Source organism: Sminthopsis crassicaudata, chromosome 1, assembly GCF_048593235.1.
Source record: "Sminthopsis crassicaudata isolate SCR6 chromosome 1, ASM4859323v1, whole genome shotgun sequence".
Taxonomy (NCBI): domain Eukaryota; kingdom Metazoa; phylum Chordata; class Mammalia; order Dasyuromorphia; family Dasyuridae; genus Sminthopsis; species Sminthopsis crassicaudata.
In genome coordinates this window covers 5,712,710-5,736,206 of record NC_133617.1, presented here as the reverse complement: position 1 = coordinate 5,736,206, position 23,497 = coordinate 5,712,710, and the positions used below count along the sequence as shown (strand labels likewise).

Genomic DNA, 23,497 nt, shown 5'->3' with positions numbered 1-23,497 from the left:
TCAGGAACTGCACCAAGCTCAAGGGACAAGAATGGAAGGAGAAACAACTGTATTTTCCTAGATAGCCCCAAAGATCATCTGAAGTGTACTATCTACCCCTGTTAAGGGAAAGAAACTCAGAGCAATGAATGGTCAGAATCAATGGAATCGTTGGTCAGGAAATTCTTCAGAGAACTCTATGATCTTGCCCCTCCTTATACCCCCCTCAACACAACTGCAGAGAGGATTTTGAGCATCTCGGGTCTTTCTTTGTGTTTCCAGATGCCCTCCCCAAGCCTTCTCTCTCAGCCTGGCCTGGTCTAGAGGTAGCCTCGGGGAGCAATGTGACCCTCCTTTGCCGGGGACCCTCATGGATTCCTCGGTTTGCTCTGTACAAGGAGGGGGTTGAGGGAATCCTGCACAGCATGGAAACCCATGAAGACCAGGGCAGATTCATCTTGACCCATGTGACTCCCGAGCACTCTGGCAATTACAGCTGCAGCTATCAGCTGGGCACCAAAGAAAGTCTCTGGAAACACCCTAGTAATACCCTGGAGCTTCTAGTAAGAGGTGAGAGGAACCCAACACAAAGGTACCAGGAACCATTCTATTCATCAGCCCTTACAAGGAACTGAAAGCAATTACAGAAACTGAAGCATCGTCTGGGAGCATCCTCCCAGAGATCAGTGAGGATAAATGGGAGAGTTCAAGCAGGACAATAAAATAGTAGAAGAGACCAAACTGAGGAAAGGAACAGCGGTTGTTGATACTAAACAGGGACTTTTCAATCCTGGGAGTAGAAGGGAGGCACAAGAGTTTGAGTAGGGTAAAGATGCAGTCAGGGCCCTGTGCTTTGGCAGGATAATAAAGCGAGCGCTAAGCATGGGGAGTCATGGAGTAAACAGGACAGATTCAAAATGGTTTTTGCTGTAATTAGCCACTAGATGATGAGAGCCTGAATCAGGGCAGGGTAGTCACAGAGGAGACAAGTGGGCACCTTTGAGAGATGACAACATGGAAGCAATGAAGATTAAGGTTGCACTAACATTCCCAGAATTTTATCGGCAATGAAGGAGTTTAGTATCTGTTTCCCTTGGGAAGTCTGAAAGAAGTGTAAACAGAGGATGTGCTGGGAGAACCTATTTCCTAGCTCAGGAACCTGTCAATATTCACAGTCAGCAGGTATCATGAACCTCTCCACAAGGACATATATTTCACCTTCAACCCTGTGCAACAGCTGTTGCCGCATAAAACAAATGGCCTACATACACAGTATGAAGAGAATTGATTCTCAAGGTGAGCTCTTCCAATATCTAGAGTCATCTGACAATTGTCAACTCTGTCTCCATTTTGATGGGATTATTTTCTGGTTGGATTTCAGTATGGCTTCTATCACCTTAGACAGAACTTCACACAACTCATTCATCATCTGTTCACATTAACTAATACTTCCAATCCCTTGACCCTATAAATATCTTCATCTACTGAATTACTTTGGAACACAGGGCCATGAGTGGGCCACAGAGAAAGGCTAAGGCCTTTCTGGTATTGGGAGATTCATCTCAAAGAAAATATCTATGCGCTCACCTCTGGGAAGGCTGGGACAAATCTTGAATTCATAGAAGTAAAACTTCCAGTAAAGGCGGGAACTAGAGAATTGTCAAGAACCGACTTAGCACTTAGTAAGAACCTAATATCTCATTATCTCATTAGCCCTTAGTAAGAACCTAACAACCATGCCCCAAGTGTCTTGCCCAAAGGAGCATGCACCCTCCTGACATTCCCAACAATTTCAACCATCACTACTCAGTCCTCTTTTCCTCAACAACTTCACTCGCACAGATTTTGTCCTTCATTTCACAAGCCATTCCACTCACTTTTTTAAAATCTCCTCTGAGGCCATGCTTTCACCACCTGTTGATTCCTTGCCAGCTCAAAGCCTGCCCCATCTCCAGTTACATTGACCTTTCAGAATCTCTTGATGTATTGACCTATCTCTTCTTTCCCTGTCTCACCACCTGTCCCAGATGTCCTCATTGTATACTTCTGCACTCCACTCCCCCTCAATCTCAGGGATGACCTTTGCTCTAGAGAAGCAATAAAAATTGGAGATATGATGTGCCAGGTTCCCCAGTACACGGGATCAGAGAAAGGGAAGGAAAGTACAAAAGATGAGGAACTTTCCTAATGTGAATGTGGAGGTTGGTAGCAAGAAAATCAATCTCAGAATTTTTGTTCAGTGTGATCCTGTCCCAAACCAAGCTGTCTAGGGCTGAATTCAAGTGAGTTGTGGGGAACTCTCAGCTAACAGGAGAGAAGGATGGAACAGGCAAGGATCTGGGACATTTCAAAGACTTCCTGAATCAAAGTTCCATTCTTGAATCAATGACTGCCTCTAACCTTTTCTTCCTCAGATTCCGCTCTAAAGGATTATACTGTGGGGAATCTCATACACATTGGCCTGGCCACACTAGTCCTTATAATCCTAGGGTTCATCTTGGGTAAGGAATGGAAGAACTAGAGGAGGACCAAGGACAGAGGTCCCAAAATGGCCCTAAAGCTTAAACAGCCGGGTCAGGAACCTAGATGCAAAAAAGGAAGGAAGACTACCTAATGTTTGAGTTTCTGTGGAAATGGTATCTCCTCAAGTATGTGCCCCTGCCTCCTGTCTGGATTACCATCTGTTTTGGTTTCTAGAATCATCCGCTTCCTTTGATAAACTTCTCCGGTGCTAAGTCCTTTCCAGACTCTGACTGGTACTACTACCCTCTCCCTCAGTTCCAGGCATCTTCTCTCTCTTGAAATGACTATGTAATTTTTGTTAACTTAGTATTTGCTCATTATATACATCTTGTAACTGTATATCTACAATGCAATCTCTTGGAAATAATATAATCACTCTGAAAGAAGGGGTTGATTTTTTTCAGCTTTATTTTTGCATCAACAGCTTTAACATGCTTTGCACATAGTGGATATAATAAGCATTTGTCGAATGGATGAATCAATAAATGATACTCTATGATATAATGAATAATTATTGAGATCCTAAGTGATAAGCCCTAATGAGGCAACTAAGAAAAATGAAAAACTATTCTGTCTTCTAGGGACTTATAATTAATGGAAAAGATGATAAGCAAGAGGACACTGAAGAAGAGGAAAGGACAGTGTCAGAGAGTACCTGAACCTGAGCATGATCAAGATGATGGTGGCAGAAAATCCTAGCATAGCATCAGGTGGCAAATGAAGAGATGATGAGTATTTTCAGACCTTCATTAAAAGAAGGGATGGGAGGATGTTTTTGCTCCTCCCTCCAGTATGAATAAATATATAAGGGAGTGAAAGGCTCTGGACTAGACCCAACTAGTCCCATCTGGATTCCATGACTCTCTCTTCTTTTAGTCTCTGATGCAACCCTTGTCCAAGGCTCACTACCCATCTCTCCCCTGTCCCTATATACCCCCGTACCTGCCAAAATTCAATGAGACTAAAACTTTATTCAGGCCCTCTTTTTTGTTTCTTTACTAGAGGCTTTCAAAGTATCTATAGGGAAATGAAGTGGAAGTAAAAATGCAGCCCAAGCTCAAGACATTAGCCATATTCTAGAAGCTCCTCATGATAAAAGCTCTAATGTTGAGATTGTATAATAATGAGGATGATCTTTGTGTTGGTGGTGGTGGTGATTATGAAAAAGGAGATGATGATGATAGTGATAATGATAAGGAAGATGATGGTAATGAAGACTATGGCCCAGGATGGTGGCAATAAAAGATGTTTCTCTAGAAGAAAATGGCTTTCTGCCAGGGGTTTAAGCCCAATAAGGTCCCACAGATTTGGGTGAAAAGGGAGAGTGTGTTCAAGTACCCAAGGCATAAAGTAGAGGGATGGGAAGTAGGATTTAATGGTAGCCCAGAAAATCTGTGAGAATATATTTTTCAGGCTCATTGAATCATCATAAAGTAGAGATTGGGACAAAAACTGGGTGATCCTTAGGAAGTGAAGAGCATAAGTGGAAGGATGGACCAGCTCAGGTACTGCACCAAGCTCAAGGGACAAGAATGGAAGGAGAAATAGCCTTCCTATACCTAGATAACCCTAAAAAATACCTGAGGTTTAATATCTACTTCTGTTCAGGGAAACAGACTTTGGGCAACGAGTCAATGGAAACAGGCATTGATAGTCAGGACCTCTCCAGTCTTGCTCCCCCTCCACCCATGCTCATAGCAACTGTGGAGGTGATCTTGAGGATCTCTGGACTCTGTTTTTCCAGATGTATTCCTCAAGCCTCCCTTCACAGCCTTACCTAGCCTAGAAGTGCCCTCAGGAACCAATGTGACCCTCCAGTTCTGGGGACCTTCATGGACTACTAAGATTGTTCTGTACAAGGGGGCAGTTGATAGAATATCACTCTGTATGGAAAGCATAGAGGTCAGGCCCAGTTCTTCCTAATTCATGTGACTGTCAAGAACTCTGGAAATTATATCTCTATTCATCAGCTTGACACCAATACATATCCCTGGGAACAACCTAGTAATTCCCTGAGCTTCTAATAGGAGGTGAGAGGAAGACAAAGGGAGGGTACCAATATAAAGCCATGGCCTTAGTCTGGCCAAGAGATACAATGTAAGGGTCTATAGAGACTTTGACATTGACCTCAGTTCTAGGCTAATGGAGACCAAGAATGTGAGCTGAGACATGAGCCATTCCTTTTTTTTTTTCATTTTGACCCTCACATCTTTATCCAGTTTTCTGCTTGTCTCACTCTGATTCCAAGAGATAATCCTGAGCAGGAGTTCTATGATGCTGTTGGATGCACACACACACACACACACACACACACACACACACACACACAATCCTGGTAACCAGGACTTCTCAGTCAAGATTTGGAGTCCATGGGGCAGCTAGGTGGTGCAGTGGATAGAGCACCAGCCCTGAATTCAGGAGGACCCGAGTTTAAATTTGGTCTCAGACACTTAATGCGTCCTAGCTGTGTGACTCTGGGCAAGTCACTTAAGCCCAGCCTAAAAAAAAAAAGAAAGAAAGAAAGAAAGAAATGAAAAAAAGAAAGAAAGAAAGAAAGAAAGAAAGAAAGAAAGAAAGAAAGAAAGAAAGAAAGAAAGAAAGAAAGAAAGAAAGAAAGAAAGAAAGAAAGAAAGAAAGAAAGAAAGAAAGAAAGAAAGAAAGAAAGAAAGAAAGAAAGAAAGAAAGAAAGAAAGAAAGAAAGAAAGAAAGAAAGAAAGAAAGAAAGAAAGAAAGAAAGAAAGAAAGAAAGAAAGAAAGAAAGAAAGAAAGAAAGAAAGAAAGAAAGAAAGAAAGAAAGAAAGAAAGAAAGAAAGAAAGAAAGAAAGAAAGAAAGAAAGAAAGAAAGAAAGAAAGAAAGAAAGAAAGAAAGAAAGAAAGAAAGAAAGAAAGAAAGAAAGAAAGAAAGAAAGAAAGAAAGAAAGAAAGAAAGAAAGAAAGAAAGAAAGAAAGAAAGAAAGAAAGAAAAAGACTTGGAGTTCATGCTTCTTGGGACATCTTCTGCAGATATGGATAACTGCATTTTTCAGAGTATTTAAGACTTTCAAAGTTGCTTTTCTTTACAATGTCTGTTGTTTTTGCATAACTTATACTCCTGGATATGTGTGTGTATACTTATGTATGTATATATAAATGTATAGACACACACATATATAAATTATATATTTCTATGTATATATGCTCTTCATTCTATGAGGAAATATTTAGTAATTTTTATATTGAAAAGAGCATATAAATTCATTGGTTTTAATATTTAGTATCAGTTTTATATTTTTGCTCTGTTAGAAAGGCTTAATCATGAGAAGTTTATAAGCAGTAGGAGGCAGATGAGAGAAGGCAGACATGAAGCCAACCATACCTTCTTTCAGATCTCACTCCACCACATCTTAGTTCTCCAGTTCTAGGCACATCCTTTAGCCTCTCAATGCTCTGTCAAATTTTTTAGACTTTAAATTGCACAGGAGATGGCCTAGCACATTAATAGATGGAATTTCCTCACATGGAAGTTCCCTCTCCCAGTAGAATTACAGGCAAAGTCACTATTTAAATGATTAAAGTTTGTCTTTAATTAGAGTTGAAATCCATTAGTTCCCCTTTGTGTCTTGGTAAAGGAAGTCTCAGATAATTTATATATTCTATATGAATTATGAATACAAAAGTCTTTTGTATCTCTCGTGAGCTTTGTTGTTAACATACAAAAATACTCCAGATTTCTTGAATTGATTTTATGTCTTATAACTTAACAAAATCATTTTGTTAATTTTTAAAAATTTAACATTTAATTAAAACATTTAATTTAAGTAGTCATATCATCTGAAAAAAAAAAGCAATCCTTTTGAGGTTTCTTGTATTGACTCGTTTTTCTTGTCATTGATTAACTACTATCTCTAGAACTATATACTATGACAATGGTGACAACACACCATCAATTTTCAAATTGTCAACAAACATCTATGCCAGGCACTATGCTATGTTCTGAGGTTACAAATAAAAAGAAATTCTCAGTCTTCAAGAAGGTAAAAGTCTAATGAAAGAGACAGCATTTATATTTTTCTATTCTCTCTCTCTTTGTTTTTTTTTTTTTCTACCTTATTCTTATCACCTGTCATTTCCCAAAAACCCAGCTCTTTGTAAAGGAAAAATAAAAGAAAGACCTTCTAAAAATATGTTATGCAAAAATTTTAACTTTGAAGTGTCCCAAAGTGTATGTCTTCTTCTCCATCTTGATTCATCACCTTTCTGTGAGGTAAGTACATGCATGATAATTCAATGGAAATATGTATATATTGAAGAATTGCCCATGTTCAATATATATTGGATTACTTGTGGTCTAGAGGAAGGGGTGAGGGGAGGGAAGGGAGAAAAAAAATTTAGAGCATAACCTTTTGCAAGGGTGAAAATTAAAAATTAAATGTGCATATGTTTTAAAAATAAAGATTTAAATTTTAAAAAAAGAATATAATTTTTTTTAAAATGGGTACCTCTTGTTCTGATCTTAAAATTTTGCTTATTGTTTCCCTTTTTCCTTTTATCTAATTATTTAATTTTTCCTTTCTCTTTTCCTCTCAGAAAAGAAATTAGGGTGTGATTCATTCCTCTTCTGACTTTCAACTTATTTTTTTCATTATTTCAAATCTTTTCTGGACATTTCTCTAAAATATGATAAATTTTTCTCATTCTCTTTATCATTGAATAATATTTCTGTCTCTTATTCTTGGCCAAATGACCCATAATAATAGATTTTGACTTTTTTTTCACATCTTGCCAGTATACTGGGAATAGTAGTGATCATGATGTTAAATGACTGTAATCATTTTAAGTCCAGGACACACAGAAATGCACTGAGGAAGGGAACCATCAAGACTGAAAGAGAGAAACGATTTGGGGCAATTGGCCGATTTTATGCACAAGAACGTGGATGACTTCAGAGATGCTGAAAGCTACAGGTGCCGCTCGGGGGCAGGGACCCCAGTGGTCAGAGATCAATGACCCCTTGGCCCTGGTGGTGGAGACAGGTAAGAGAGAGCTGGTATAAAACTATCCTTGGGGAAAGGATCAAGTCCTAAGAGAAGACCCCCAGATCCCCCTCTAAAGATTCAATTTATACATGGTGCAGACTTTCAAGTGTTACTACCTTTTTCCTCTTACCAGTCACAATTCACAAGGCTCTGGGAACTTATTGCTCTTAACCTGACATTTTGAGTGTTGAAGTCTTTCTCCTGAATAACGCTGTGACCTAGAGAGCATAGATACCATAATTTCTCTTTTAGAGATGGGAAACTGAGGCCTGGAGAAGAGGTAAACTGACTTGATCAAGTCCAAAGGTTCTTTAGTGTCAGGAGTAGAATGTTCCCCAGCTCCAAATCCAGGTGTCTTCCCCAATCTGCTTAGTGTCCCCTGGTGAATCAGCCAGATTACCACTCCCTTAGAGGATTCCCAGCAATCTTTGGGAGAATGGACATATAGCTTTTCCTGAACAAATGACATCTGGATGAATTTTTCCTTGCTTCCATATGGCCCATGATGAAAACATTCTGCCTGTCCATTTCTGTCTCCCACGGTCCCCTTCTGTCTTCCCTATATTACACTCAGCCTGCACAGATGCCTCCTCCACCTCCATCATATCACACCATTCTTCCTTTACACAGTTTCTCTGCCTGTGATGCCTTTCCCACCTTCAACTTCACTTTCCTACACATGCATGAACCTTAGCTTAGACACTGGCTGCCCAAGGATGCTGTCCCTAATGGACTCAAGTGACAATAACCTGGCCCTTGGCCCTTTACCTCTCTCATGAGCCCACTCTAGTTTTGAGACCCATCCCAGCAGCCCCAGGCTGCTATCCATCTGAACTGTGTTAGATGGCAGCCTGCTGAAGGAGGAAAAAGCCTAAGATTAGGAGCGTGAGAGAGGGGGCTCACACACCTGTCCTACCCCAGTCATGGATGGGCAACTATGAGCTAGTCCTGGACCTCCAGTGGACCTCAGCTCCCCTTTCCATAGCATGAAGCTCATGAGCAAAATTCTCTAATGGGATCATTTGAGTTCAACCTCTGTGATCCCCAGGATGTGAATCCCCTTATGGTAGCAAGAATGGTGTCTCCCCTAAATCTTTGGGCTCCCCCATTATGAAGTAGGAAATGGCTCATAGATGATGAGTGGGGCCAAGTGAACCAGAGAATGTATAATTCCTCATAAATCTTTCCAGAGGGAGCCCCTGTCCTCCTGTACTGGTGTCTGCTATCTCTATCCTGGGTCATACACACCTCTGCCAGCTCTGCTGTGGTTTCGCAGAGCAAGAACCAGGCACAATACAACAGGGTGAGAAATGGGTAGGGCCTTTCCTCAGAAACTGGGTTTCTCTCTAACTACACTCAACCCCCACCCACTCATGGAATTATTAAGAACAAAGGGCTTTCCAAACCCAGAAGCTAAGAGAAAGGACTGAATTTGTCAGATTATGGTGCATTAAGATCCTGCCTTACCTGGAGAGACTTACATGAACTGATGCTGAGGGAAGTGAGAAGGACCAGGAGATCATTATACACTTCAACAACAATACTATATGCTGATCAATTCTGATGGACGTGGCCCTCTCCAACAATGAGATAAACCAAATCAGTTCCAATAGAGCAGTAATGAACTGAACCAGCTGCACCCAGAGAAAGAACTCTGGGAAATGAGTGTGAACCACTACATAGAATTCCCAGTCCCTCTGTTTTTGTCCACCTGCATTTCTGATTTTCTTCACAGGCTAAATGTGTGAACTATTTCAAGTCCAATTCTTTTTGTTACCAAAATAACTGTATGGACATATATACATGTCCTGCCATCTGGAGGAGGGGGAGGGAGAAAGAAGGGGAAAACTGGAATAAAAGGTTTTGCAATTATCAATGCTGAAAAATTACCCCTGCATATATCTTGTAAATGAAAAGCTATAATAATAATATAAAAAGATCCTGCCTTAATCCAGCAGCCCAACTGTAGAGCCAAGGTTGGGTACCTTGGAGTAGGTGAGAAGAGTGAGTGAGGAGGGGGAGGGTGATCACCTCTATCCATGTCCCTTCTCCTCCCATGACTCTGTACATTCATGGCTTTGCTGGGCCTAGAAAATCTTTTTGCTGACCCTTGGAGTCAAATTACTGAGCAACAAACAGGCCTACAGGACTGGATCCAGACACCTGGCCAGGACCCTCAGCCTATCCTCTCCCTTTTCAGCTGTGTTCCAGGCTATAATGTGAGGGACTGGTTGTGAGAGGTAAGGTCTCTAGCTTCCTCCTCTCACAGCAACACTCCCCATACTTAGCATTTCAACCTCATGGCTCCATGATATCCCCAGGGAGAAGAATGACCATCTAGAGCCAAATGTCATCATGGTAACCCTACAGTTTTGCCCTCCTGGAGGCAAAGAACCTGGAGGTTTTATAGCTAAAGAGCCTTACAAGTGTGTGGAATGGAAAGATGAAGAACTTACGGAAATGTGTGAATTCTTTTTCTTTATTTTCATCATAACCTGAATAAATATAATATGTGCAGGTGTATTTACTTAGCCTTGGTTAGTTACAGGCCTAAATTTATTTAACCTAAGCTGGTGACATTTATCAATATTTAGTCTATTAGCTTAACCATTGTCTGCTTGATTATCTAAAACCTGAAGGCCTGATTTTCTGTTTCCTAGAAATCAGGTGATTTCTGGGAAATAGAAACTTTCTATTCCAATCTCTCCGGATAGCAGCAATCAATTAGATGCCTCCCCCTTACCCAAGGCACTCTTACTTATGATGTAATCTCTTGTAACAAAATCTATAAAAGTTGTGTTTCTTTACTAATTCTTCAGCCCTCCATGAGCTTATCTCGTGGTGGGACTGCTCATTCTCATGAGAAAATTTCTGCTAGCTCTTTCTTGGGGGCTAGAAATAACATCAGACTTTGAACTCTAGAACTCCTTTCTTCTTAGGACAACTCCCCAAAGACACTTTGTGGGCCCAATCTGGCCTTGTGATAACCCCAAAGACTAATATCACTCTGTGGTGCTCAAGACCCAGACTATCTTGTCTTAAAAAAGTGATTTTCACTCTGTGGAAGGCTGGGACTCAGAAACCCTTATAGCCGCAGATCTCTGGAAGGATCTTCTCCTTCCCTTCCATGAGATCTGAGGAGACAGTGGGAGCTACAGCCATACTTACAAGGGCAGGTCATCCTCCGGTGGAGAATCAGAGTCCAGTGATACCCTAGAGCTGGTGGTGCTGGATGATGGATATGAGGGACACAGTATAGGGCTAAGAATAACCCCTCTGTGCTCTGCCAGAAAGGACTTCACAAAGACAAGGGAATGGTGTCTACACACGCAGTTGTGCCCTGGATCTATCCTGAATCAGGGGCATAGGAAGACATAAGATATTTCTGTTGTGATCTAGAATATTGGGTAAAAACTTATGGTGGAGCTGAGTTGGAGTTTAGACGTTGAGAGGGACCTTGGAGATTCTTAAGGCTCAAATCCTCTTATTACCAATGAGCAAATGAAGAACTGAGAGGAAAACAAGACTGAGGGACAGAGCCTGGAAACAAGCTTGAGCCTTCTCACTCCTGAATTATGACCTAAGCCCTGGTTTTAGGCTAAGCTCTGGGCTATCTATGATAGCCCAGTTTAGGAAGGAGGGGCCATGATCTTTTATTTTTTGAGTCATCACATGTATGAGACCATAGGTTGAGTGGTCTCCCCTGAATGTGACAGTCTCCTTAGATTTAGGGCTACCTGCAGCTAGAAAGTTTCAAGAGATATTCAAGTTGAACTCATGTAGAGAGGACTTAAATGAAACTCAAAGCTTAAAGGATAGAAGCAGGGCTTGGAAATTGAAAAACTCATATTTCTGAATTCAAATCTAGCCTCTGTATCATTACTACCTGTACAGCCTGAACTTATTATTTAACTCAGTTGGTCTCATTTTTTTTTCATCTCTAAAAGGAACTCTGGAAGAAAATGGCAAAGCTCTACAATTTTTCCCAAGAAAACTCTAAATGAGGTCCTAACAACTGGACATGATTGAAAAACAACTGAGCAACCAAACTTAGACTCAGACAGATCAAATGATTAAACCATTGTCATTTGACCCAGGTGTCCTCACTCCCACCACATGTTCTTCCTCTCAGATTATCTCTCCCCAAGCCATCCCTCTCAGCATTACCATTCCTAGTGATGGGGCCTGGGAAGCATGTGACTCTCCAATGCAGGCAGCTCCCTTGTTCAGCACTCTGGAGAGCGACATTCACTCTGCAGAACGTGGGTAGTCCTCAGTCCCTGCAGAGCCAGAGACCAGCTGGGACTTCAATTAATTCTTCCCTCCTCACTGTGAGCTGCCAGGATACTGGCAACTATAGTTGTGTCCACTGTAGGAAGATGGCTGCATACCAGGTGTCTGAACCCAGTATGGTCCTAGAGATCTGGGTGACAGATGAGGATGTGTTCAAGTTCTCAAAGCATACAATAGAGGGAGGGAGTTAGAACAGAAAGACTGCCAGAAAAATCTGGGAGGACATATTTTTCAGGCTAGTTTGAACACCATTAACTAGAAGTTGAGATGTCCTTTAGGAAGCAAAGGGAAAAGTTAGAATTATAGATCATCTCAGGTGCTGCACCAAAGGCAATAAATGGACACAATCAATGGAAGCAGGAACTGATGGTCAGGGAGTTCCTCAGAGACCTCTACAGTCTTGCTCTCCATCCACCCCCCATCACAACACTTAAGCGAACCTTGATCCCTATTTGGGTTTCCATATGCTCTCCCCAAGTCTTTCCTCTCAGCCTGGACTGGCCTAGAGGTAACCTCAGGGACCAATATGACCTTCATGTGCTGGGAAAATTCATATGCTACATACAGGTTTGTTCTGAACAAGGAGAGAAGTTGAGAAAATCCTGCATCAACCTGGAAATCCATAATGATATGGTCCAGTTCTTCTTGACTTGTGTGATCCCGAAGCACTTGGACAATTACAACTACAGATATGAATTTGGTTCCAATAGAAATCTCTGGAAACAGCCTAGTGATACCCTGGAGCTTCTAGTAAGAAGTGAAAGAAAGGCAACAGAAGGGTGCCAATAACCACTCCATTCCCCATCCCTACAAGGAAATGAAAGCATGGCCTTGGTTCTGCCCAAGAGAGACAATGTAAGACTGTACAGAGACTTTGACATTGTTCTTAGCCCCAAGCCAATGGAGACCCAGTCTGTGAGCTGAGACATGAAGAATTCCCACTTGCTTCCTTTTCACCCACACATTTTATCCTGGCTTCTTTTTATTTCACTCTTACTCCAAGAGATAAACCCCCTCTTGTAATGTTCGGGCTAGCTTTCTGGAGGATCTTGGGACCAGTCTGAGTCCTTGGTCTTAGTGGAGGAGACATGAGAGCCACCAGGATGGTCAAAGATAGAATGTCTCATTTCCAGTTCTTCTTCGCCCTTATATACCTTATTGTAATTACATTATTACAGTATACTATATATGTGTGAACTAGAGAACCATCACCATACTAAGTACTAAGAATATATGTGAATTAGAGAACCATCATCTCATCAATTCCACTGAATTAACACCTTGTTTCAAGTATATTCTCCAGAGTTCCAGCCCTCTACACTCTTCATTGGAATTTTGTCAGATTAAAAGCATTTATTAAAGGCTTACTATTTTACACTGGGATAATCCTTGCAAATAAAAAGAAATGCAAAAGCAATCTCTGCCCTGAAGAAGGTCACACTTATGGAGAAGAGAATATGTAAAAATCCATTTGCCTACAAGAGATAAATATGGTAAATGACTAATCATTTCAGAGAGGAGGCACTAGTATAACTGGAATGGTCTCCCACCAGAGATTGATCTTAACACAAATTGTGAACAAAACCAGAGGAAGTGAGAGGGAAGGATATTCTAACCATTGAAATGCACAGATTCAGGGGTTGGAGCACAATCTGGGAGCACCATCCCCCTGGCCCACTGAAGATGAATCAGGGGATGAGGGCAGAGCAGCAGAATAACAGAAAAGATCAAAAAGAGGAAGAGAATAGATGGTCAAGGGATGTACTAAACAGGGACTTTTTTGATCCTGGGAATAGAAGAGACTCACAGGAGCTTATTGAGTAAGGAAAAAATGTGGTCAGGTCCCTATGCTTTGAGAGGTGAATTCAGGGAGCACAAGCATGGTGAGTCATGGGTAAACAGACCAGACTCGAAAATGCTATTGTTGTGTCTTTTTCTGACATCCATAGAGGGAAGTAATAAAAGGGTATTTTTTCTCCCCCCTCCAGCATGAATGAATGAATGAAGGAAGGAGTGAAGGACTCTGGGGCTAGGCCCATCTGGGTGCCATGGATATCTCTCTCCTTTTGTGCTCTGCCTTCACCCCTTCTCCAAGGCTCTCTAGCCCTGTCCCTCCCTTGTTCTCATACATATCCTCTTCATGAGGCTGCCTACAGGCACTGGAACGAAATCTTTACTCAGGCCTTTTGGGTTTTTGCAAGAGGACTTTCAAAGTATTTACAGGGAAATAAAGAAAAGGCAAAAAATGCAACCAAAGCTCAAGGTATCAGTCATGTTCTAGAACTTCTTAATGATAAAAGCGCTAATCTGAGCCTTGATAGTAATGATAGTGGTCGTTGAGATAATCGTGGCCCAAAAAAATAGTAGTTGAAGTGCTGGTGCTGGTGTTGGTAGTGGTTATACTGGTTATGGTGATGAAGAAGATGGAGAAAATGATGATGATAATGATGAAGCAGATGCTTATGGGAATGAGCATGATGGGTCAGGAGGCTAGCAACCACAGCTGTGTCTACTGGAAGAGGATGGCTCCATACCACATGTTGAAGTTCAATGAGTTCCTAGATATCTGTGTGTTCAACCTATGGCATAAAATAGAGGGATGAGAAGTAGAATTGAAAGGCACCTCACAATTATCTGGGAGGATCTATTTTTCGGGGCCCTTTGAGCATAATGAAGTAGAAATTGGGACTAAAACTGGGCGTCCCATAGAAAATACAGAACAAAGATGGACCTGCTCAAATACTGTACCAAACCGAAGTGATAAAAATGATAGGAGAAACAACCATCCTTTTCTGGATAGTGCCAATCTGAGGTTTAAAATCTACCCCTGTTCAGGGACACAGACTGGGCAATGAACAGTCAAAGAGTCAATGGAAGCACAGGCTGGTGGTCAGGGGAGTTTTTCACAAACCTCTGTAGTTTTGCTCCCCATCCACCCACCCCTATCGCAATTGTGCAGGGGGCTTTAAGCATTTATAATTTGCATTTTCATTTCCAGATACATTCCCCAAACTTTCCCTCTTAGTCTGGCTTGGCCTAGAGGAGGTCTCAGAGACCAATGTTACCATCCTATGCTGGGGAGCCTCAGGGACTACTAGGTTTGGTTCTGTACAAGGAGGGAGTTGAAGGAATTCCGCCTAGCATGGAAACTCATGAAGATTGGGCCTAGTTCTTCTTGATTTATGTGATCCCCATGTAACCTGGCAATTACAGGTATAGGTACCAGTCTGGCACCAATGGAAGTCTCTAGAAGCTTAGTGATGCTTCTAGGTGAAATGAGAAGAAAATGGAAGGGTTCCAATACCCTCTCCATTCCTCAGTCCCTACAAGAAAATATGTGGCCTTGGTTCTGGCCAAGAGACACAGTGTGAGGGTCTACAGAGACTTTGATGTTGTCCTCAGCAACTTAATTTCTTTTGGTCCAAAAACATCATAATACACTCATATGTCATTTTTGATCAGCCATTTTCCAAATAATGATTAATGTTTCAGTTTCCAGATCTTTGCCAATTAAAAAATATTCTATTAATAGTTTTATACATATGGCTCCTTATTCTCTTTCACTGTTACTTAAAAGATGTGCCAGATTATTGATTTTAATTTCAAATGATTTTCAGAATGTCTGCTCATTTTATAGCTAACAATAAAGTTTTGTCATTTGTCCATTTCCCCATGGCCTCTTTCAATGACTTTCTTTTATTTTTAACTTATAGATTTTAATATTCTGGGGAAAAAAGGAGGTATAACTTAAGTTACTTTAATTAGTATTTTTGATTATCTATGATTAACAACTTTTATTTTGGTAGATTAAATTATTTTTTGGAAAAAATAAAAATAAAAATATGTTCACGCCATTTGAGCACAATTGATTATGTAATGTCATTACTTCTTATACATTTTAATCAGATCTTTATTCTCAGGACTTCTTCCACAAAGACACAAATAGATCTTGACTATAGAAGATCACTTAGTAAAGGACTGCAAATATAGCAAGTAGTCTCCACCTTGTGGTCTTTCTCTAATTAGTTGGTTTTCTTAGACTTTATTTTTTTGAACTTTTCCATGAGATAAATCAGTTTACTTAATTTCAAATTATCTTTAAAATAAATTTTTATACTGTGTTTTTGTATCACCATGATTTTGACAGAATCTCTCCTTATGTACTTTCCATAAAACAATATCATATAACAAATAGTATTTTAAGAAAAAGTAGAATAAGAAGAGGAACAGTCAACATAGCTGTTCAATGTCAAAGATGTCTGAAAATATGTGCAATATCGATCAATTGTTGGCTCCATTCTCTTGGAATCAGCAAGGTGGGAGTGTCTATTTGTATCATTTTCATTGTCTCTCTGACTGATTTCCCTTTTATTAGTCTTCTCTATTTTTAACCAATAGCAGATTATTCTATATTTACTGCTGTATAACATAATTTAAAGACTGGAAGTACTATTCTCCCTTCACTCTTACTTCTTTTTACCATTTCATTGAACATTTAATTTTTTTATTTTTCTCAGAGAATTTTTATTATTTTTGTTAAGGTCTTTAACATGAAAAATATTAATCAACTTTGAAAATAATGTCACTATTTTGGCACATATTAATACTGTTTAGTCATGAGCACTGAATATTCTTCCAGATATTTATATTTTTATATTTTAAGGAGAGTATTGTAATTGAAATTATCTTAAATGATTTTTTTATATAAAAACTGGTAGTTTATCCCCAGATACTTCATGTGCTTTGGAGTTATTTGAAAAGATACAATTTTTATTGCTTCTTGAGTATTGATATTACTTAGAAAAGTAGTCGTTTTGTGAGTTTTTTTTAACATGAAGTATTGCTTAAATTATCTTGTTTAGTTCCCCAGGATTTAAGTAAATCCTTATATTATCAGCACATGTAGATAGTTCTATGTTAGGATTCTTGCAGATATTATGGGCCAGAACTTGAGACAAAGTAAAGCACTTAGTTCACACCTTTAAAAGGAGTTTATATCTTTAAAGGAGCTTACACCTTTAAAGGAGTTAACATCTTTAAAGGAGCTCATTCATTGATTCTGTAAGGAGTTCCCACAAACCCCTGGAGTACCCACAAGCCCATTCTCTGGGAGGATATAAGGAGCCAATATTGAGTGGGGAAGCCAGTCTGGAAGGAGTCTAGATTGGAGTCAAGAGGAGAACTTCCGGGAAGCTCAAGGAGATTCAGAGCTAGGATTCAGTGGATTCGCAAGTCCATCAGATTCACAAGTCGAAAGGAAAAGCCTACTCATGGACTAGATTCACATCTAGTATTGAATTCTGGGAAACCTACAATCCCACACTCTTGGAGGCAGAGTCTTATTCATTCCCTTGCTTACCTTCGTGCTGGCTGGAGGCTTTGGATTCAGAGGGAGCTGGAGACTGAAGCAGGCTGAAGACATTCTGACAAGAGCTATTAAAGCTAGCCAGACCACAAGAAAATATTCAAGACTTTGAAAGACACAATATAGGATCTGGACTTTAACTCCTGGCTGCATTTTGGGATTATTGAACTGAAATTAAAACTAAGGCTGGCTCCAGAAGCTACCCAAGAGATCTGCCCACAGAGAATGAATTACAATTTAGAGAAACAGAACATTACATTTTGGCGCCCAATGTGGGGCTAAGAATTTTGCTTATCCTGACTCTGACTGATTCTGAGCCCTTCAGGAAGCTAGCTCGGACTTTACAATTCTATAATCTCTCTGCCTAAACATATGCCTTTAATTTTGGTCTCTTTCATGCTTTCTATTGGTAATAATTCCACACCTATATCAAATAAAACTAGGAAGAATAAATATCCATCTTTAATTTTTACATTTAATAGGAAAGTTTCCTCATTGTAAATGATATATGCATTTCATTACAGATGATATTACATGATATTTAAAAAAAAAACTCCTAATCTTTGTAGAGTTTTTAGTACACATGAGTGCTGTACTCTATCCAAAGTTTTTTCCATGTCTATTGAGATAAATCATATAATTTTGGACTTTTCTATTCGTTTTTCAAAGAATCATTTTGCTTGTTTTCTTAGTGTTGAACTATCATCTAGGAGATCATTATACACTTCAACAATGATACTGTATGAAGATGTATTCTGATGGAAGTGGATATCGTCAACATAGAGAAGAGCTAATCCAATTCCAATTGATCAATGATGGACAGAATCAGCTACACCCAGAAAAGGAACACTGGGAAATGAGTGTAAACTGTAAGCTTTTTTTGTTTGTTTGTTTTTCTTCCCAGATTATTTTTACCTTCTGAATATAATTCTTCCTTTGCAACAACAACAACAAAATTCTGTTCTGCACATATCTATTGTACCTAGGATATACTATAAGATATTTAATATGTATGGTAATGGCTGCCATCTAGGGGAGGGGGTAGAGGGAAGGAAGGGAAAAATTCGGAACAGAAGGGAGTACAAGGGATAATGTTGTAAAAAATTACCTATGCATATGTACTGTCAAAAATGTTATAATTATAAAATTAATAAAAAAGAAAGATTTCAGAAGAAAAAAATAATAAAATTAATTTTTCTTTCATATAAATATTGGTTTTTTTATTTGTTCTTTGACTCATTCATTATTTAGAATTTCACTATGTGATTTTTTATTTTGGTTTATGTCTTCTGTTTGAGATACAAGAAGCCCCTGAGTTATTCCACGCCCATTCTCTGGGAGGATAAAAGAAGCAACATTGAGCAAGGAGGGGGAGTCTTGACTCTAGGTCAGGAAGAAGAATCTGGTGGAGAGATTGAGTTGAGACAGCACATCTTCTCCCAGAGAGCGATTGGCAGTCTCTGCAGACAACAGAACTTTACAAAAAAATGATGAGTGGGATGTTTTCAGAAAAACCTGGAACCACAAATTCAAGCAAAGTGAAATGCACTGAAGTAATAGCAAACTTCTAGGATGATCAGATGGGAATGACTTTGGGGTTTCTGGGAAAAAATACTTCAACCAATGAACTTGCTCCTCTTAAACACGTAAGCTCCTCCCCGGAAGTTCAAAGGGGTAAAAATCCCCTTAAAGGGCAGAAGCAGAGAATTGTTAAGTACTGACTTAGCACTTAGTAAGAACCCAATATCTCATTATCTCGTTAGCACTTAATAAGAACCTAACATCAACCAATTACCATTTTATTGTCATTTTATTTTTGGCTTTTGCATTTTTGCTTTTTTTTTCAGTTCTCTGAGAATTAATATATATCAATTTTATTGACTGGTTGTTGTCCTTCATTCTTAAAGAGGACCAAAATGGCATCACTATGTTGGGCTCAAGGCATAGTTTGTCCTAACTATGTCTGTTCAGACCAAGATGAACTCAGAAGCTACTACACAGACTGGGTACAAATAGCCCATGTGAACACTTAGAGAGTGAAGTTGTTCCTAAATTTTAGCATTTATGATATTTTATAAATTATTGCATAGATCACAAAGCCTTCTTTGATGTGGACATACAATGCTAGGAGACCCACTTTTTCCCATGTCTCACAATCAATTCAAAAATTCCTCAGAGAAACCTTAAGAAATGTCTCAGATATCTGGAAGAAATTCTGAACATATATAAATTAAAACATATTAATAGAAATATATCTTTAAAAATAAAGATATTAATGTTGCTTCACCAGTTTCACCATATTCACAGTTTTTACCAGGCTGAATATTACCAATTAGTTTTACCTATCTTTATGTGGAATTGTCTTCCCTTATTTTAAATTGAGCATATCAATTAGTTCCCTGGGCCAGAATTTCCTGAGCTGCAAAATAAGCGGTCTGAAATAGATCATCACTGAGCTCCTTTCTAGCAATAGATTTATTTTTATCTACTCAGTGGATTTTCTCCAGTTTCTCCACATTCTTCCTTTAGGAACACACTCATCACTGAATATAGTATTTTGAATGTTGTCTACTTGATCAGGGAGCTCTGGATAGTAACTAATGACAACTGAGAAAGCAATCAGAGCAAAAGTAACTTAATAGTTGGGCAGTCAGAAACAGTTGATCACTGGATTCTCCACTAAATGCAAAGACAATACAGAGTGAAGCAGATTTTTCATACAGAAAACAAGTAACCAAAGAAGACCAATGAATTATAAAAATTTAATGTTGTTATAACATAATATTATATTATGATGCAATATTATAACATATTATTTAACATAATAATATAGAAGGCCAGTATTGAATAAGTTCATGCACAGGAAGAATCAGATCCAGGTATTGCTAGAGATGTGCTTTCTATAAGGGCTCACTTCAAAGCACTGTCTCCTGTAACTATGAATGACAGACATGCTCGAGGCAAATTTAAGATAATCTTGGTGAAGAATGCATGTGACAATAATAGGACATCACGAACTATATTATTTATAACTTTGTTATGATGGGTACATTGTTACTGTTCTTCGCTGCCATTTACAACTCTGGTATTGTTACTGCTAATAACTATTTAAGGTTAATGTCAAACTGAAATGTCCAAGTGTGCTTTATACCTTAACCCTGGAACGTATACAGTGCTGCTGTATACAATGCCACCTAGAGACATCTGGTGTTGATGCTATATTAATTTAAAGAGTATATAATCTCTGGATCTCAGACTTAGACAAATCCCACCTAACTAGTACATCTTCATTTCATATCCATACTTAGTCTATTCACTGAGCTGTGAATCCTACATAATTATAATGATAAAAACTCAATTAACCAGGCTACAAAACAGGGTATAAAACTTGGTAATCTACTGGATTGTGGTAACTTAAATACCTTGTTTATTTTATAGATGTCAAATTTGATGTAAATTATGAAATCCTGATTTTAGCAAAAAGTTTTGAACCTTCATGTAGTTCATGTCAATGTAACAGAAAAGAAATACTTCTTTCGCCAAAATGTTGTTTGATTGAATGCAAACTGAAGGTTGATTTAAAATTGTGGGGGGGGAATGAAAATAGATATCGTCCCATTAGCATTGATAAGTAATGTTATCAATTTTTCATCCCCATTTATAATATATAAAGAATAATGCCTACTTCTACTTTGAAGAAAAATAGGTCATCTGGTTTTTAAAGGAAGGATTAGGGATTTCCCAAGTTGAGAAATAGAGAGAATGAATTTTGGTCAATTTAGGAACAGTACAAGAAGGTTCTAGGGTTATCTATTCATAAAATGGAAAGATCTTGATTAACTGAATGCACTAGCATATATAAAATGTACATGGTTTATACAATATAGTTTCCCATGGTGGAATAACAGAATAACACTTGGAGAAGAACACCTATAATAGCACAACACAAAGTCAGTGTTCATTAGATAAAATCTGATTGGTTCTCTTGATTTCCATACCAAATCAACTCCATTTGGGCCATGTTTTTTATTTTATCTCATCAATGCCAAATTTTGATTAAGGGGAATTAATATAACTCTGGCCTAATTCCAGTTAATCACTTATCTATAAACAAAATCCATAGGGTTTCTCATATCTAAAGAATCAGAATAAGAATTGTGTAACAATACCAGTAGCTCCATTTTCTCACACAACTTAGGGCAATAGTAAATGCATAGCACAGAAGTAAAAATCATAACTAAAGCAAGAACAGCCTATGTGCCTAGGTTGAGGAATAACTCATTTCAGTGAGACTAAGTAAAACAAGAGGGGAGATTCTACCAACGTTCTTTTGGGTCAGGTAATGGTGTCTCTATTATAATAAGTTGAATTTTGTGAAGAATCATCATAATTTCCTCTGACTGGTTAATAAAACAATCCTACATATTCTAAACCATTGTAAAGGAAGGAAGACATAGATAGGCCTTATCTCCATAGAAGAAAAATTGACCAAGGACTATTGGACTCCATGTAAGTTTAATGGAAATTGAATTTTGTCTAGCAAAATTGTTGACATGTTGACATGTCTAATCCAGTCAAAGACAGGTAGCTTGCTAAGGAAACAAACTTGTGCTCATGTTCTGCATAATTCTTGTAGAAACAAGGTCTAACAAAATGAAGAGATTTCCCTCAGTTATACTACAGATTGCAATGCTGTGGATCCAATCACATACTTTACTATAGTCAAAGGTGTTACAGGGGTAATGGTCTGGAGATATATATATATATACATATATATATATATATATATATATATATATATATATAAAGGAAAAGGTGGGAGAAGTACACTCCTAGAGGCAAACTCAAAATAAGAGACATTGCAATGTACTTTTGTATTACCTAGAAAGTCTTTACCTTCAATTAAATGAAATCATTTCCCAGATAAGTAAAAATCATGGACTTAGGGCTAGTTTTGTATCTTTATATTACGGCCATACAAGTTATACTGAACTAAAGCTAAATCTGTCAAGATTTACTGAATCTTTGTTGTGGGAGAGTATTATTCCCACATCCCATAAGTTGTTAGGTCTCTCCTTGATGACATACCCAATACCCATGAGGTCCAATAACTTCAAGTGATGTAAAGTCTGTCCTGTTTCACCATGCATTTTAATAATAGCACTGACTCTTTTCCAGTATTCATGAAAGTAAGTGGGGAAGGAAAGTACAATTGATAATAATGAAACTAAGCAACCACAAGAAAGTCTAGATTCACATGTTATAATAATTGTATTCAGGCATATAATAATAGATATAACAAATAGTTACAAAATCAAAAGAAACCAGCCTGTCATATATGACAAAATCCTCAACCAGAAAAATCCCATGAAGGAAGGAAATTACTTACCAGGTCCTCCATCTTCAAGTCCTCCTAAGAATAACAAAAAATACCAGAATCAAAACAATAAAACAAAGGTTACCAATACCATCTGTCACAATTAAACTAATTCAAATGTGAAACATAAAGCAAGTGGTAGGGGAAAAAAACATTCATGTTCCTGAATATGAGCTTGCCAGAAAGATGGGTGTTTATTGCTTCTTCAGTATCCTGGGAAGAGTGAAAAGACAGGGAAGAATTATCAGAAGTAAAAATGATGAGGACAAAAATAAAATAACATAAAACATAAAATAAAATAAAATATAAACATAATAAAAATAAAATAACAAAATAAAATTATGATCTATAGAAGGAACAGGTTTTTCCATTTGTCCAAATGTCTTTTTCTTGATCTTAGTTGCAGCAGGAGTTGTCAGAACACTTGGAAGAGATCTTCCTTGGCTGGCTGAAATCCACCAATTCACTAAAACCTCTTAAGGTAGGTAGACTTCATCTCCAGGATGGAAAGCATGCAGTGAAAAGTGTGGCGGGCCAATTCATACTGCAGCTCCTGCACAGATCGCTCTTTGTTGCTCTGCTGAAGTTCCTATATCTAAGAGGCCACAGCATTTTCAACAGTGTTCTCAGAACCTGTAACTTCACCATCACTTCTCTAGATAGGAGGGGGGATTTCAGGTGTGTATGGCGTTGCTGTCTCACCATATTGTTTATATCTCAAACTTTCCATTCCCTAAAATAACCAAATCATCAAATTAAAAAAAAAATACATGTTTGAGTAGACAATTATATTTATGTCTGGAGAGAGATATATGATTGTTTGGACTGTGTGTCAATTCTGTAATGCACTTCCCCTGACCTTTACCTCAGAGGTTCTCTCTACTCACACACCATATTCGCATAAAACATTTCCACATCCTCAGCCACTAAGGCTAAGTATGCCTT

At 38.6% G+C, this 23,497-nt stretch overlaps 1 protein-coding gene across 1 annotated transcript in view; it reads left to right on the top strand.

The window, feature by feature from the left end:
• Positions 1-23,497, top strand: part of LOC141541530 (immunoglobulin superfamily member 1-like) — a 30,784-nt gene that overhangs the window by 4,223 nt on the left and 3,064 nt on the right. Inside the window, exons 7-9 of the mRNA XM_074265765.1 lie at positions 262-549; positions 4,111-4,211; positions 22,953-23,033. Coding sequence (XP_074121866.1) covers positions 262-549; positions 4,111-4,211; positions 22,953-23,033 — 470 coding nt within the window. The remainder of the gene's footprint in view (positions 1-261; positions 550-4,110; positions 4,212-22,952; positions 23,034-23,497) is intronic.